Genomic DNA, 18,274 nt, shown 5'->3' with positions numbered 1-18,274 from the left:
CCGTGAAGACACCTGCATGGCGTGTTCGAAGTTTAGGAGTAAGAAAACTTTGAAGATTCGCCGGGCTAATCGACTCCAGGCTCAGTTGTCGGCTTCGGCACCCCCACCTGATGACATCTTCCAGGAATCTGTCGAGGAAGAAGACGACGTACAAGGATCGGACTCTAACCCCGCGTCCGAGGAAGAGACCTACGACGCGGATGAGGAGGCCTACGACGAAGTCTCCGGCGAGGTAGGGGACGACGAACTGGCTTGTGCCACGATGGGAGATAGCTCAGAGGAAGAGCATCCCCAACCAGGCTCCGGGGTTACTCCCCGTCATACGGCCCAGGTCAAGGGATCGCCTTCGGGCCTTACCCAAGATCTAACCATGAGTCCTACGTCCCCGCCTCCGGGCCCGGTCACGGACATTTCTAACACGAAAACGAAAGTGAAGCCAACTGGTCTCGCACCCTCGGATGCGAAACCGAAACCGAAAGTGGCGTTGGTGAAGAAGGTTCGGGAGGCGTCAACTTCCACGAAACCCAAAATGGCTGACTTGAAGAGCCACGCCAAAATGGCCGACCAGAAGAGCCGCGCCAAAATGGCCGACCCGAAGCCCTCTGGGTCGGCGCCGAAGGTGAAGGCATCCGACGCGGCTGCGTCGGCACCGAAAGGGGTCGCGGACCCGAAGACGGCTTCGAAGAAGCGTCACGCAGACGGTGCGCCAGGTCATGGGGCGTCGGCACCGAAGAAGAGGCCTACCGGCGACCGGGCTCTCGGAGACGAAGAGTCGCTCGAGACGGTTCAGCCCTCGGCATCCCTTACAAAGAAGGTGGGGGAATCCTTAAGGCGGATCCAACAGTCGTCTGTGGTTCCCAGCCAGGACACTGTAGTGCCTAGGCCCACGCCGAAGCCTGCCAAGGACCAAACGCCCATTCGTTTTACCCTTCCTCCCAAGTCGGCGCCGAAGGCCTTCGCGCCTAAGCAGAGCGGACACTCTCAGGAAGTATTGACGCCGAAGGCTGCCTTGGTGGTGTCGAAGCTTCGGCTCCAGCCGCTTGCGGTGGAGGAACGTCGTGAGGTGATCATCGACGCCAACACCGGAAAATTGTCGCTCCTCAAACGAAAGATTACGTCGGAGCCGGCCTTGGAACCTTTTAGGATTCCACTCAAGAACAAAAGGGACTCTGCGGACTCTTCGGCTCTGATGGAACCTCTGTCTCCACAAGCCCTGGAACACTCGCCGGCCCATTCCCCCGTGCCTGATGTGGACGAGGAAGAGGCCGAGTACAACTATCCTGCGTACTCGGATCCGGAAGAGGAGCAGGTGCCCTGGACAGCAGGAGGCGACACAGACGACCCGCAGTCGGGGCAGGACACTCAACTTTTCGCCGCAAAGACGTCCCCGACAGAGGACTCGGCGGCATTCAATGCATTAATAGAGAGAGCTGCAGCGAACCATGACGTCGAACTGCACTCAGACCCCGTGGATGCGGACTTCTTAGTCGACACCTTCTCGGTAGCCGAAAAACAAGTCAAGACACTACCGATGCTTAAAGGGGTGCTGAAGCATGCACAGGAGGTGTTCAAGGAGCCCACCCGGGCGCGGGTGGTCAATCCTCGCATCGACAGGAAATATAAAGCGGCGCCCACGGATCCCACCTATATTAAGGGACACTTGCCATTGGACTCCCTGGTGGTGTCCAACGCTCGAAAGAGGGCGAATTCGCAGACTACTGGTGATGCTCCTCCCCCAGACAAAGAGTCCAAGATCTTTGAGGCATCAGGCAAACGCATTGCTGCACAGGCAGCGAACATATGGAGGATCTCTAACACTCAAGCCCTGCTTGCACGTTATGATAGGGCCCATTATGACACATTAGAGGCCATACTGCAACACTTGCCTGACAAATACAAGGAGGCGGGGGAGATGCTCATTCAGGAGGGCAAACTCATTACAAATGCATCCATCAAATGTGCCCTAGATGTGGCAGACACTGCCTCCAGGGCTATCAATACAAGCGTGTTACTTAGACGCCATGCCTGGCTTCGAATTTCTGGGTTCAAACCCGACATACAAACCACAATACTGGGTCAGACAGTGAATCCTGACCATCTGTTCGGCCCTGAGGTGGATGCCTCCCTAGAAAAGATGAAAAAAGATACCGAAACTGCCAAGTCTATGGGGGCTTTACAAAGTCAGCAGTTTCGGGGTGGTTCCTTTCGCCGCTCCAATTCAAGAGGCACCTCGAGAGGCCAGGCATCCCAGTCCACGCAATACTACAAGGGTAACACCCAGTCCTCGTATAACAACAACAAGGGCAGGGGTGGCTACAGAGGCAATAATATCAAAGGCAGGGGACGTGGAAACAATGCCTCCAGGTCCACCTCCTCCAACAAGCAGTGACGTCTTGTCACTTCCCCCCGATCACACGACACCTGTCGGGGGGAGACTCCAGCAGTTCCTGCCGGCGTGGAGGTCCATCACCACGGACAGGTGGGTGAGGTCTCTTATCCAGTACGGGTACTGTCTAGAACTTACGTCCATTCCACCGGACATACCGCCAAGAAGCCGTGCTATGTCCGGCGAGCACTTGACCTTGTTGCAGCAAGAAGTACTGGTCATGCTGCAAAAAGGGGCGATAGAGCTCGTTCCATTGCAAGAACGGGGAACGGGGGTTTACTCCCTGTATTTTCTGATCCCCAAAAAGGACGGATCGCTCAGGCCGATCCTGGACCTCAGGCCCCTGAACTGGTATATCAACTCGGAGCACTTCCATATGCTCACATTGCAGCAGGTGCTTCCCCTGCTTCAACAGGGGGACTTCCTAGCAACGCTGGATCTGAAGGATGCCTATTTCCACATTCCCCTGCATCCTTCCCACAGAAAGTATCTCAGATTCACGATCTTAGACCAGCATTACCAGTTCAGAGTCCTGCCGTTCGGGGTCACCACGGCACCAAGAGTCTTCACCAAATGTCTAGCGACTGTGGCGGCGTATCTCCGTCGCCAGCACGTCCATGTCTTTCCATACCTAGACGACTGGCTTATTCAGGCAAAGACGGAACGGCAGTGCGTAGACCACGTGTCACGCACCATTCACCTCCTGCACGATCTGGGATTCTCTCTGAACTACCCAAAGTCCCATCTCCAGCCCGCCCACGTGCGACAGTATCTGGGCGCGACAATCGACACTCTGGCAGCCACTGCGCAGCCGAGTTCAGTGAGAATCGCCAGTATCCAGGCGCTGATCCAGCGATTCAGACCCCAACACTCGCTTCCAGCGAAGGTGTTCATGCAGTTGATAGGCATGATGGCCTCCTGCATCTCCATTGTCCCGCACGCGAGACTACATATGCGTCCGCTTCAGGAGTGCCTGGCACGTCAGTGGACTCAGACTCATGGGCAACTGACAGACCTAGTGTTGGTGAGCGGTCGGGCGTACAACTCTCTGCATTGGTGGAATCCACAAAACTTTTGCAAGGGCCGACCATTCCAAGAGCCTGTCCCACAGATCATCCTGACAACGGACGCCTCTCTCCAGGGATGGGGAGCGCATGTACTCCACTACACTGTGCAGGGACTATGGACACTTCAGCAAAGGAGGATGCACATCAATGTGTTGGAACTGATGGCAATCTTCATGGCCTTAAAGGCGTTCAAAGTACATCTGTGCAACAAGGTCGTGTTGATCCGGACGGACAACATGACGGCCATGTACTACATCCAGAAGCAGGGAGGTACACACTCTCCACAGCTGTCTCATCTGGCTCAGAGCATGTGGAAGTGGGCCATTCAGAGGAACATCTTCCTCATGGCGGAGCATCTCCCGGGCAAGGACAATCAAATGGCGGATCTGCTCAGCAGGCACAGCCATCAGATGCACGAGTGGGAGATACATCCATCAGTACTCCAACCGTACTTCCAAAAGTGGGGTCATCCAGAGATAGACCTGTTCGCCACAAAGGAGAACGCAAAATGCCAAAGCTTCGCCGCCAGGTTCCCACACCCCCAATCACAGGGCAATGCGATGTGGATGAACTGGTCAGGCAGATTTGCGTACGCTTTTCCCCCAGCACCTCTGATACCGCTGGTGGCACGCAAGCTCAGGCAACACTCGATGACGCTCATCCTGGTTGCTCCAACGTGGGCTCGCCAACCATGGTACACCACGTTTCTGGAACTCTCCGTGGTACCGCATCAAAGGCTTCATCTCACTCCCAGCCTTCTGACGCAGAGCCATGGCGACATTCAGCACCCAGATCCGCAACAGCTCAACCTGGCGATCTGGCTCCTGAAGTCCTAGAGTTTGGCTACCTCAATCTTCCTCCTGATTGCATGGACATCATTCGGGAGGCAAGGAAGCCCACTACTAGAGCTTGTTATGCGGCTAAATGGAAGAGGTTTGTCATCTACTGTGTAGACCACAGCATTGACCCGCTAGATGCTTCCATTCAGAACATCATATGTTACCTCTTTCACCTGTATCGATGTAATCTAGCGTACTCTTCCATCCGCATTCACCTGTCTGCTATGGCAGCATACCTCCAGAATAGGCAGCACCTGTCTCTCTTTAAGGTCCCTGCTATCAAGGCTTTTCTGGAAGGACTCAAAAGGGTCATTCCACCAAGGACTCCACCAGCTCCAGAATGGAACCTCAATGTGGTTCTTACAAGGCTAATGGGTCCTCCCTTTGAGCCACTGCACTCTTGTGAACTCCAGTTTTTGACTTGGAAGGTTGCGTTCTTAGTAGCAATTACATCGCTACGGAGGGTAAGCGAGCTGCAGGCGCTCACCATCCAAGAACCTTTCTTCCAAGTACATGCTAATAGGGTAATGCTCCGCACTAACCCTAAATTCTTACCCAAAGTGGTCTCACAGTTCCACATGAACCAAACAATTGAATTGCCGGTGTTTTTCCAAAACCCAGAGACGCTGGCGGAGCGCATGCTCCACACTCTTGATGTGAAAAGGGCCTTGATGTACTATGTGGACAGGACAAAAGATTTCCGCAAAACCAAACAACTTTTTGTTGCTTTTGCCACACAACACAAGGGAAATGCAATCTCCAAAGCAGGAATCGCTAGATGGATAGTAAAGTGCATTCAGATCTGCTACGCTAAAGCTAAGCGCACTCTCACTATCCCACCAAGGGCCCACTCCACTAGGAAGTTGGGGGCCTCTATGGCTTTCTTAGGTAACATTCCCTTAGAAGACATCTGTAGAGCAGCCACATGGTCTACCACTCATACTTTCACTAAGCACTACTGTGTAGACGTGCATTCAAAACAACAGGCAGCTGTTGGTCAGGCTGTTCTAAAAACACTTTTTCAGACTGCTGCAGCTGGCACGGGCGGCCGCCGCTAATGGAGGGACTGCTATGTATTCTATGCACAGATATGAATTCAGCAGCCCACATGCCTCGAACTGCAAATGCTACTTACCAGTATGCATCTGTTCTTGGCATGTAGGGCTGCTGACATTCATATCGCCCACCCTCCTCCTCGGCGCCTGTAGCAGCTGCAGTATGTATTCATTTACACACATATGCTCATAGCATGGTCATCACTCACTTCTTCACTCCATCTCTGCCAATGGCTAAAAACAATCTGGGGATGGAGGCGATGCCCATGCGCACTGTAGTCCAGGGGAGGAGCCACCTATCTCGTGATACTTCGAAGACTCTTCCAGGACAACAATGTGCAATCATCCGGACCCAACACTAGGTGGCGGACTATGCACAGATATGAATGTCAGCAGCCCTACATGCCAAGAACAGATGCATACTGGTAAGTAGCATTTGCATTCCCTCACGGCAAAGCCCGATGGCCACAGAATGCAGGTAAGCCTCTGGTGTTCCCCCACTGGGCTCCCGGGGGGTCAGCCTTTAACTGGCGCCTCCGGGCGCTCTTTGCGCGTCACGGGCGCGCTGTAGGCAGAGGGCGTGCTGGGGCTTGTGGTCCGGTCTCGGGGACGCCTCCCGGCGTGTGCTCGTCCCGCCGTTTCCCTCACGGCAAAGCCCGATGGCCACAGAATGCAGGTAAGCCTCTGGTGTTCCCCCACTGGGCTCCCGGGGGGTCAGCCTTTAACTGGCGCCTCCGGGCGCTCTTTGCGCGTCACGGGCGCGCTGTAGGCAGAGGGCGTGCTGGGGCTTGTGGTCCGGTCTCGGGGACGCCTCCCGGCGTGTGCTCGTCCCGCCGTTTCCCTCACGGCAAAGCCCGATGGCCACAGAATGCAGGTAAGCCTCTGGTGTTCCCCCACTGGGCTCCCGGGGGGTCAGCCTTTAACTGGTGCCTCTGGGCGCTCTTTGCGCGTCACGGGCGCGCTGTAGGCAGAGGGCGTGCTGGGGCTTGTGGTCCGGTCTCGGGGACGCCTCCCGGCGTGTGCTCGTCCCGCCGTTTCCCTCACGGCAAAGCCCGATGGCCACAGAATGCAGGTAAGCCTCTGGTGTTCCCCCACTGGGCTCCCGGGGGGTCAGCCTTTAACTGGCGCCTCCGGGTGCTCTTTGAGCGTCACGGGTGCGCTGTAGGCAGAGGGCGTGCTGGGGCTTGTGGTCCGGTCTCGGGGACGCCTCCCGGCGTGTGCTCGTCCCGCCGTTTCCCTCACGGCAAAGCCCGATGGCCACAGAATGCAGGTAAGCCTCTGGTGTTCCCCCACTGGGCTCCCGGGGGGTCAGCCTTTAACTGGCGCCTCCGGGCACTCTTTGCGCGTCACGGGCGCGCTGTAGGCGGAGGGCGTGCTGGGGCTTGTGGTCCGGTCTCGGGGACGCCTCCCGGCGTGTGCTCGTCCCGCCGTTTCCCTCACGGTAAAGCCCGATGGCCACAGAATGCAGGTAAGCCTCTGGTGTTCCCCCACTGGGCTCCCGGGGTGTCAGCCTTTAACTGGCACCTCCGGGCGCTCTTTGCGCGTCACGGGCGCGCTGTAGGCAGAGGGCGTGCTGGGGCTTGTGGTCCGGTCTCGGGGACGCCTCCCGGCGTGTGCTCGTCCCGCCGTTTCCCTCACGGCAAAGCCCGATGGCCACAGAATGCAGGTAAGCCTCTGGTGTTTGTGATTTATTTTGCAGAGAAGTCTAGCAACCCTCTTTCTAATTCCCTTTACGATGTTTTACTTTATATTTTGAACCTTGCCCAGCAGGGCTCTGCTCTGGGCACCGTGAAAGGGTATTTATCTGCTTTCCGGAGGCTGCCAGACCAACCCTGTTTATTTAACTCTCTCATTCTACATAAATTCCTAAAAGGACTTTACACATGTTTTCACCCTCCCCCTTTATGCCTCAGTGGGACTTTTATTTGGTTCTCGCCTTCCTCATGTGTGCCCCTTTCAAGCCCCTGCACAATTGCCCCCTCCAGCTGCTCACAATAAAAACCGTCTTCTTGGTGGCAATCACGTCTGCCAGGAGGGTGCGTGAGCTGCGGGCTCTATCGTCCAAGAATCTTTTTTGACAATATTTCCTGACAAATTGGTGCTTCACACTGGAGCCTCTTTCCTCCCAAAAGTGGTAATACCTTGCCATGTGGAACAATCGGTCACCTTGCTCACTCTCAACGCTCTGCCACATCTTGCTAAGGAAGAGGAGCTATTCCACCGTCTGAACCCAAAAAGAGTGTTGACGTTCTCCGTTGACTGCATGAAAGAGTTCTGGGTGAACAACCTACTCTTTGTGGGGTATTGGTGCGAGGAAAGGTTGTGCGGTGCAAAAAGAGACCATCTCATCTGCTTCTTTGCCAGATCTTGATTCTGTCTCCTGAAGGCTGAAGAGCTCATTCCACCAGAGCTTGAATTCACAGTCCTGGAAATCTGTCAGGCAGCAAAGTGGTCATCCCTGCACACGGTTACCAAGTATTACTGCCTGGACAGTCATGCCTGGTCATTTTGCCCTTTCTACTTGCAGGACTTTGTAGTCTGAAACATATCCCCAGACCTACTGGATGGTATTGCTTGGGAATCTATTTAAAGGTAAGGAATATGCAGCTAGATGGCTCTATCAGATGGACAAGTTACTTCGCTTCAGCAATGCCTTATCTGGTAGAGACAGTATCTAGCCACAGATTCCTTCCCGACTCACCGATCCTCCCCCCCCCTGCAACAAGTTTCTAGGGTCAAGGTTGTTCCCTTTCAGGGCCCTAGTTTTTAAACACACCAATGTCAATAATCTTCATGGCTCCGTGTTCCTGGCGTAGAAAGTCGTGAAAAGTAACTGACGTCAGCGCACCAGGGTGGCGCCTATATAGGTAATGCAGCCTTTACTTCTGGCACGGATAACGCAGCTGACATCACGCGGAGCTGACCGACGCCACCTACCGGCATGCAGGGGTATTACTCGAAGAAAGATCTTCCGGATCCAGTCTAACACCTGTGGAATTCAAAGGTAAAGAATTTGTGGTTAGATAATGTCTTTTACCAGATAAGGCGTTACCGAAGGTAAGTAACTTGTCCTTAGCTGTTAAACGTGAGCTTTTCATGCAAATAGTACAGATGCATGTGTTATGCCCAGCACACTCCTTTCCTTAGAATCTGTGCTCTCACCACTCCCTATATGAAAAAGAAGCCAGTTTGCGTGTGTTTTGGCTATTTGATTGTGGTGCTGCCAGGAGAACGAGGGAGAGCACCTATGGACTAAGAGTTATGAAGTTATCCTAAAGGTACCTCATATCCTTTTCTTACATTCAGGGTTATTCCTAATATCAATTTGTCTCTTGTGTACTACTGGACAGGTTAAAACAGCACCTGCTTTTGTCATGCTCTGAGAACTCCCAACAATAGGCTTTGTTATTTGAACAGTTTATGCTGAAATGCATGCCATCATTCTTTTGCAGTAGCTGACCAAATAACCTCTTCTTTTATGTTTGTGAAACACCAGCAAATCTTGTGTGCCAACATCAGAACAACATCCCTTGTGAACCACATAACTTGCATGCAGCTTAAGGATGCACCAACTCTTCAAGAGACGTTAAATTTAATTTCTCACCAGGAGACTGATACTGGGTGTATTTGCAAGTATCCTTTCTGTCGGAGAAGAACGAGGCATTTTCACTAAAGCCCCCACACTCAAGTGGAAAGAACCCACACTGGCTGTTTGCAAGTGGTACTGGTAATACTGCCCCAAAAAGCAAATACATAGTTAACTTGCTTTACCCAGACGCTTTTGCCCTGGCATAAGAAGTGGGACTGTGCCCTCTCTTGGTCCGAGACTCTGTAGAACCACGAGACTAGGTCTGACGTGGGTGCAAACGTCCCATTCTGCTGCTGCCTTTAATAGTTGAACCAATCTTTCATTTTGGATGCAGTGATACCAGCCTGCTACAACAGGAGACAAACTGATCTCCGGCCCTGACACACTGGTCAAGGTACCAACTGTGCATTTACTGCAGTGACTCTGGAGACTTTCACCGGGAGGTCGATCCTGGCTCTTTTTGTTGGCAGTCACAATCCAAGTCTAGCCAGGTAGGACCATCTCTTAACTGCTCAGTCCCAATGATTGAGCCCACATAAACACGATTTGGGTGGCCGTCTCATTGGCCCAACCACAGGGCTCTCTGGACTTTCCTAAATTTCCCCATGATTTGCTCCCTTTTGGTCTCTTCCCTTACTGCCGCTCTTCAAAGAAGTGATCTCTAGGACAGACCAGCCTGATTTATCTAATCCATTTGATATGGAGTTGCTGAACCATCCCTTGGATATGGCATGACGTGTTGACTTCATATTGATATAAATCCTTTGAGACGCGTTCATGGATGCTGTGTATGCAAATTTAAAGGCAAGGCCGATCTTCCCTGTCCTTCGGCAACAAATCACTATGCACTCCTATACACTCTGCTGCAGCTCTCGTAGACTGCTGTCCAGAGGGGTCAGTCTTTGGCCCAGGGTAGGCCATCAGATTGAATGACTGGCCTGTGGAGCCCTCTCCCATCCCTCTTGTACTAGAGCTCAGTTGGGAAAATTGTACAGTAACCTGGAGACAGGTACAGGTGATCTTAAAGACCTGCACCCAACCAGGTACTCCCACACTGATGCCTGGATCTTGCATCATTTACTCCAGTATTGGAACTTTCATAGATTCCCATTGCTTGTATCATTCCCCATCGTCGGAATGGGAGCCTCTGTAATTATATATATATATATATATATATATATATATATAGATATATATATATATACCTAGGTAAATACACCCTAATAGGTGTAAAAAAGTAAAAAATTAGGCCTAGGCCTCATTATATTTTGTAACCTATAGGTGTCATTATGTAAAAAGACCCAAAAGTCACATTAGCAACCAATCAGATCAGCCTCACCCTGTGGAACCTTCCTGAGAAAGCTCAGAGCCTCAGATTTTCTACCGCATCGTTGGTGACAGGGAGTCTCCTTAGAGCTCTGCTCTAACTTCTACTTGAGGTACTATTTAAGCAGTTTTTTGACAGGATTTCTTTCAGCTTTACTTTGGCTTATAAGGAAAAGAGCCTTTTCAGGCCTTGTGCCACTTGTGGCAAAAAACAGCTTTATACTGAGGATAAACATAAGGACTGTATATACTGTTTATACCCCGACCACAAGGCAGAGGGTTGTAAAATATGTAGGATGATGTCTGTGAAGACCCTCCGTGATTGTTAAGGAAGGTTACTTATTTGGCTCAGGAAATTGGAAAGGAAGGAGGTAGTGGTATCTAGTGACGAGGAAGATGCCAGATCATCATCTTCTAAGACATCTTTGAAGAGGGGTGGATCATCTGTGGAGGTTTCATCTGAACCCCCCTCAAAGGCTATGCGTGGGACCTCTGATAGGTCTGGCAAGCCCGGGCCTAGCGAATCTCCTCACGAGAGTGTAAAGGAGAGGGAAAGGCAAGCACCTCAGGTGCAGAAGGCAAAACTGGATGAGAGCTCGGCTGGGCCTTCACATCAGGAGAAAGTTTCTAAGTCCTTCAAAAAACCAACTGTAGAGGCCTCTACAGTGGTCAAAAAAGGCTCTAAAGCATCTGTGGTGACTTTGTCTCCTCAGTCGTCGACGAGCCATCCAGTGAAGACGAAAGCGTCGACGAGGACTTCGACGTCGATGCCGTCGACGAAGACTGGGTCGACGACGATGACTACGTCGACGGTTACCACCCCGTCGACGATGACAGTTCCGTCGACGATGATGAACCCGTCGACTATGACGAGCCCGTCGACGATGACGATCCCGTCGATGGTGAAGGTACTCTCGTCGACGGTCCCGTCGACGACGGTTCAAAATATGGAGATGGTGGATTCGTTTATGACGCCGTCGACGACAGGTGCTAGAGAAGGCACCAGGAAGAGGAGGATAACTCCGGATATGACTTCACCTAGAAAAGTGCCATCATTACCTCCAGCCCTGTTGTTGGACGAAGAGGATTACTCGGAGGAGGAGAATGAGATGTATGGGGATGCATACAGTCCATCTCAGTTGAATCTAAAATACCATGATTCTGACCAAGATGAGGAGTATTATTATTGACAGGAGCAGCGACCACAAAAACAGGTCGCATACCAGGAAACACAGGCACAGCAGGGCACGGTGACAATGCCTATGAGTCTTTTGACAGACTTAAGAGCAATGCTGGAGGAGTATAGGAGCAGACAAGGGTCGCGACCAGTGGGAGGTCAAGCGCAGGTTCAGCCACAGATGGTGGCAGCTCAGTCTGTACCTCCTTCACAGGGAGAGGAGGAGAGGGAATATCCTCGGCAGACACAAGTCCAAGTAGATACCTCGGATGAGGATGAAGCAGGTGACAACCAGGATCAGGATCCTGATAACGAATGGAACCAGTATATTGCTCCGGATCCGGCTTCTCCAGTGCCGGACCCGGTAGATTCACCTCCGGCTGATGTGGGAGGTTTCTTCAGTTTGATGGAAAGAGCCACAGCGCGCTTTAAGCTAACCATGCCTGCAACATCTACGGATTGTTTCTTGTATGATTTTAAGGAGGCATACCGTAAGACAGTGCGTTCGATTCCCATTGTAGAGCACATATGGGAGGAAGGAAAGAAGGTGATGCAGTCCCCAGCGACGGTCATTCCAACTCTTCCACGCTTGGAGAAAAAATATATAGCTCCTGATGACAGTCCCGCCTGCTTGATTGGACAACCTAGACCAGACTCGGTCATATCGCAGGCGGCGCAGAAGAAATCACGGAATCCTTCGGCCACCCTCACAACTCCACCAGACAAGGAGGGTAGAAGGTTAGACAACGCTGGGAAGCGTTTTTCGTCTATGGCTAGCTTGTTGGTCAGAGCGGCCAATGCCTTGGCGATTCGAGCAAGATACGACCGCCAGATGTGGAGTGATGTGGCACACTATGTGGACCTTCTAGCGGATGACCCTAAAGCTGAAGCACAGAAACTTCTAGAAGAAGGACAACGTTCTTCTTCGGCAATGATTGACTGCGCGATGGACATCGCCACCATTTCTTTCCGTGCTCTGGGCAGCGCGGCGGTTCTTCGGCGACAGGGGTGGCTACGAGCGACTTACTTCCGACCAGAGGTCCAGAATAGGATTCTGGACTTGCCCTTTGATGGGGACATGTTATTTGGGAAACATATCGATGAGACCCTACAGGGAATAAAGAAGGACACAGAGACAGCAAGGGCTCTTGGAAACCTACAATATAGAAAGACACTGTTCCGTGGAGCAAGAGGAAGAGGCTTCACTTCACCAAGAGGAGGCTATCAGCAGCAACAATACTCGCAGCAGTCTCAGTCGTACAGACCTCAGTACGGTAATCAATATTATCAGCGACAGTCACAATCTCAATCGTTCTCTCGACAGAACGCTCGTTGGCGTTAGGGCAAAGACGCTGGCAAGCGTCAATAGCGGCCTCCTGACTCTGCCAACTGATCCTCCGCTTCTGTGATCTCCAGTAGGCGTCAGGATATCACAACATCTGAGCAGCTGGGAAGAAATAACATCGGATCAGTGGGTATTGAACATCATCCGACATGGGCATACGCTAGAATTCCAGGAATTTCCACCTACAAGAGCTCCCCACGCCACTACTTCAAAACATCTAAACCTTCTGCAATTGGAAGTTCAACAAATGCTTCAGAAGGGGGCGATCCAACGTGTTCCCCTATCACAAAGAGGAGAAGGTTTCTATTCAAGATTTTTTCTGATCCGCAAAACGAAACAAAAGTGGCGTCCGATCCTGGACTTAAGGGAGCTCAACACCTATCTCGGGAAGCTGTCGTTTCGGATGATTTCACACCAGGACATATTGCGCCTCTTGAATCCAGGGGCCTTCATGGCTACATTAGACCTGGAAGATGCCTATTTTCATATCCCGATCCATCCAGCTCACAGACGTTTCCTTCGCTTTACAGTAGGCAAGAGTCACTTCCAGTTCATGGTGCTCCCATTTGGATTAAAATCCGCTCCTCGGATATTCACAAAGGTGCTGGCCCCGGTAGCAGCATTTCTGAGAAGACAGTCGCTGGAAGTATTCCCGTACTTAGACGACTGGCTGCTGAAGGCTCCAAGCTTCCAAGAAGCATCAGAAGCAGTGAACACATGCTTAAACCTCTTTATTCATCTGGGTTTGCAACTCAACAAAGAAAAATCGGTTCTTCAACCGGCAGGTACGGTGAAGTTCTTGGGAGCGATACTCAGGCGTGCAAAGCCTTCCCATCGGAAGAGAGACAGATGAAACTCATGTCTTCAGCCGCTCGATTGCAGAAGAAAAGTTGGATGACAGTCAGGATGTACAAATCTCTTCTAGGGTCGATTTCATCCTGTATTCAATTGATTCCGCACTGCAGGCTGCGAATGCGCCCCTTGCAGGAGGAACTGGACCTTCAGTGGAGACAGGTGGAAGGGTCGTTCGACGACTGAGTAACGGTTACCCAGCAGATGAAACGGACAGTTTCATGGTGGATGAAAAGATCTCACCTCACAGTGGGTCTCAGTTTCAGGGCGGCACCGGCTCCTCGCGTCATTACCACAGACGCTTCCCTTCAGGGTTGGGGAGCGGTCATGCAAGACCTCCAAGTCAGTGGCCACTGGACTCCAGGAGAACGTCGCTTACATATCAACGTTCTGGAGCTAAGGGCTATTCGGTTGGCAATGTTGGCTTTCCTTCCAAGGATTTCAAGTTCGGCAATCCTAGTGCGGACGGACAACACCACCGCAATGCATTACGTCAACAAGCAGGGAGGCACAAGATCGCCACTGCTTTCTCAGGAAGCCCAGCTGCTGTGGGAATGGGCGATCTCACAGAACATCACGCTCGTGGCAGAACACCTTCCAGGAGTATGCAACACGAAGGCGGATACGCTAAGCCGCCTGAGGGCAGTCTCACACGAGTGGGAATTGGACAACACAGTGGTCAAGAACATCTTCTCCCGCTGGGGGACCCCAGCGATCGACCTGTTTGCAACACCAAGGAACAAGAAATGCTGGTGTTATGCAAGCAGGGAACACCATCGAGGGTCACTGGGGAATGCCCTTTCGATGTCTTGGTCAGGCGCATTTGTTTACGCCTTTCCACCTTCTGGTGTTGACACAGGTAACATAACAATGAAATTCTACAGACATCTTTATATTTGGTACAGTTCTTTAATTCCATTTTAATTCTGTTTTTTTGTTCATTGATTTTAGGAATCGCTATTTGTGTAATAGGTCTGACCCATTATCTACAAATGCGTTTTTGGTTGCCATATGATACTCTCCATATACTTGTTTATTATTGAAATTCTGTAAGTTATCTTTCTAGTAGGGAAGGCAGTGTGCCTCAAATTGTTGTAAAGAATATTTATTTTCACTTTTTTCGTGTTTATTGGAAAAGTAGCAATATCTTAAAATGAATTAACATTTTTAAGATCAGCTAATAATGTCATACCTTTATTTTTTAGGTGTATATCCAATATATGAAGTTTGCTAGGCGTGCTGAAGGAATCAAGTCAGGCAGACTGATATTCAAAAAAGCCAGAGAAGATGCTAGGACGCGGCATCATGTTTATGTTACAGCAGCCTTAATGGAGTACTACTGTAGTAAGGTAATCTGAAGGCAAACTTTACTCAGTTTTTATTTACAATATTAACAAAATTTGACATGTCCAAGGCACTTGCAAAACATATGCCACATACAATAACGGCTATTAACTGGGCATAGGTGTATTTTAGTTGTTAATATAACTTTCATTAACATTTCCAGGACAAGTCTGTGGCCTTTAAGATTTTTGAGCTGGGGTTAAAGAAGTATGGAGACATTCCTGAATATGTACTGGCTTACATTGATTATCTTTCTCATCTTAATGGTAAGGCATTAAATTAATTACTTATCTAAACAATTCAATTAAAACAGTAGAGAGTTTTTGAATAGCTAACTATTTATGCATGGTCGCTCAAAAGCAAAGGCTTTAATTTTCTTTCCTTGCCTGTAAAAAAAACGTTCTTTATCCAGTTTACTTTCTCGGTGTCATGTTTTTCTCCTCTCCAAATGCTTGAAACTGTTTTTAATTGTTTGGTTAGCTTAATTATATATATATATATATATATATATACATTTCTTTTGTAGAGGACAACAACACAAGAGTCTTGTTTGAGCGTGTATTAACATCGGGAAGTCTAGCGCCTGAAAAATCTGGGTAGGTGTTTTTTCCCTCCAAGTTCCGTTCCCTTGTAGTAGATGAGTTACATCCTTATCTGTGTTTTTAAGTTGGAAAAATAAACAGTAATGTATGTGAAACAATACCAATTCTTTTTCTATGCCTCCTTGGATGAGTTTCACAATATTTAGTAAATAACTTGTTATCTTGTTAAAGTACAATTGGCTGGTGTGATGACTATCTATGAGCAGCTGGACCCGTTAAAGGCATTTGATATCATAACTGGCTGATTTCGGGCAAACCCTCTTTTCCCGACTTAAAACGTAAGCATATTTTAGGCATCTTAGTGATCCTTTTGTCTTATGACCCTGCTTCTTGGATTGTATCATCCCAGAGCCCTGTCTTGTTTTTTCTTGTGGTTGTTATACTTTAGTTATTGCAACGTAGATTACTTCCTAGGCAGGCATCCTTTTTAGGTCGAGCTGACCTAGCATTCAATGCGAAAGCATTGATTGAATGCTGTCAGCAAGACAACTAATGTTACCCGTATTTGGGAATGTGGACAGCAATGTGCCACACGCTTTTCCTTTCCAGTTTTCACTGCGGGACCGCGCCTCTCAGACGCGCTTGCGCAGACACGTACACACAGCCCCTGCTTTCGCTTGGCTTGCATGCAACACGCATGCGCATACCCAGACACACACGAGCACCCATGCACGCACCCATACATACAGAGAACCCACCCCCGCCGTCGCATACACACACACGTGCACACACACTGCATACACACACTGCATACACACACGCTCCCCCCCCTTACCTCACCAGAGACACACACACGCGCGCACACATAAACACACGCCCCCCCCCCCCCCCGCCCGCGCTCACGAATACAGTCCCACTTACCTCCAATCCGGTGTTCTGTAGCCTCCGCGGGGCTCTCCCTCGGGCATGGGAGCCCCGCGTCACCACTGCTACTCGTGCCAGGAACTCCGTGGGCGCTGATTCGCGCACAAGGCGGAAGTCCCGCCCCCACGCTAGGTTTCGTTTTCAGGAGTGCGCGCGCACATCCTGTTTTTAAATGCGGGTTATTTTAAATTGTGTACAGTATCTGCTTTCTGCCCATTAAGTTTAATTTGATGCTGCACATCTCTTGGGTGCACCATCTTCCCGGCCCCCGTCCCCGCAGCATGCCTCACATACTTGCCCCTCATTCCCGAGCTGCTGCCGGTGCCCATCGGTTGTGCAAGGGGGACGCTGTGTAAAGGATCCCGGTGCGCCATGTGCTGAAGACAAGTCAAGTTTCGGGCGGAGCTCCAGGGATCGTAGGCGGGATAGAGGGGTCTTCACACCTCCTCATACCCTGTCGGGCTGTGCGCGTGGCCCTGACACTGACCTCTCTCGTAGCCTCCTTGCTCCAGAACCACGGACCCCCGCCGCCGTGCCAGCCCAGTGCCGAGTAACTCCACTCTCATTGAGGGCAGAGGGTTCTGTCAGACACCCACGCCGCACACAGGGAGACTGCAAGGACCATCCGACAGGTAAAGCGATGCTTTTTTTTGTTTTTGTTGCGAAATTAAGGTGGGCATAACTTTACCGGCAGTGGGAGGGGAGGGGTGGATCTGGTTGTAGGGCAGTCTGTCTGTGAAAAGCAGGTACATCGTTTCGCGCTGGGCGTCACACGTTGTGTTTTTTTTTTTTTGTCTTTGTTCAAAAAAGTGAAGAACGGCGTACGTGTTAATTAAGGTTGTTAGTGACTTTTTGTAAGCAGTGGTGGTGTCGGAAGCACTACGTACCTCAAATAAAGGAGGGACCCACCTAATCCAGCTCAATGTAAAATATTGACCAATCGAGTTGGTTTTTAGAGAATATCACTGTTCAATGTCGGGGGTTTATCATAACAACTCCATAGCTACCGAGTAGCGCAACAGCACTTTACGGGCCGTGGATTTTAAGTACTTTCTTGCCAGGTTAAACAAGAAACTATAGGTCTCAGAATGAAATGAGTAGCTATTTGCTAAAAACCAACCACGTCCAGCATCTCACGTGGTATGTAGAGCCCTATATAACCCAGTTTGACTGGGCTGAGAAACACAGGTAAAACTGTAGAGCAAACAAAGGGGAATAATGTCCGAAGGAGTCAGGAAATGCACTGTCTGTATGCGTGGTCTTTAAATAACGTTTGTGTGTGTAATGAAGTCCCATTGATTGTTGATTTGGGGGGGAGAGATAGGAGATTTTTTAGCCACTCTAAATCTGTCATAACATCTGTTTGGTCCTTGACTTAGCGTGCCCTAGTCATATAAAACAGGTATTAAACATATGAACAATTTTTATTATAGTTTTTGTCTGATGAACTGAGGCACTGCAAATTGTTCTCTCCATAAAACCAGTCTGATGTCACCATCGGACCAGTGGAGGTTGTGCGTGTCATATTTTCTGCATGACAAATGACCTTGTTCACGATTTCCATTGAAATACACTGAGCTAAATTGATTTTATGTGATAATCTGGCAGTATGACATGTTTGTGGCCCATCTGGTCTTAGCTGGGGCACCCTGATGAAATGTTGCTCAGAACCCTGACTTATTTTGGAGTTGCAGTGTACACAGTCTTTTTGAGAGACTCAATGCTCAATATAATGTAACGAGGACAGAAGTTGTCTTTAATTTGAGCACTGGAACATGCAAAATATGGGACCCAAAATAACTGAAAGCAATGAGCTATTGCATAATAA

At 50.2% G+C, this 18,274-nt stretch overlaps 1 protein-coding gene across 2 annotated transcripts in view; it reads left to right on the top strand.

The window, feature by feature from the left end:
* CSTF3 (cleavage stimulation factor subunit 3) overlaps positions 1-18,274 on the top strand; it is a 640,930-nt gene that overhangs the window by 458,602 nt on the left and 164,054 nt on the right. For both annotated transcript variants that reach the window (XM_086955867.1, XM_086955866.1), the window contains 3 exons: positions 14,842-14,985; positions 15,144-15,246; positions 15,507-15,576. In XM_086955867.1, the coding sequence (XP_086811993.1) occupies positions 14,842-14,985; positions 15,144-15,246; positions 15,507-15,576 (317 nt within the window). The remainder of the gene's footprint in view (positions 1-14,841; positions 14,986-15,143; positions 15,247-15,506; positions 15,577-18,274) is intronic.

This window comes from Lissotriton vulgaris, chromosome 2_1 (assembly GCF_964263255.1).
Source record: "Lissotriton vulgaris chromosome 2_1, aLisVul1.2, whole genome shotgun sequence".
Taxonomy (NCBI): Eukaryota; Metazoa; Chordata; class Amphibia; order Caudata; family Salamandridae; genus Lissotriton; species Lissotriton vulgaris.
This window is presented reverse-complemented; position numbering and strand designations above follow the sequence as displayed.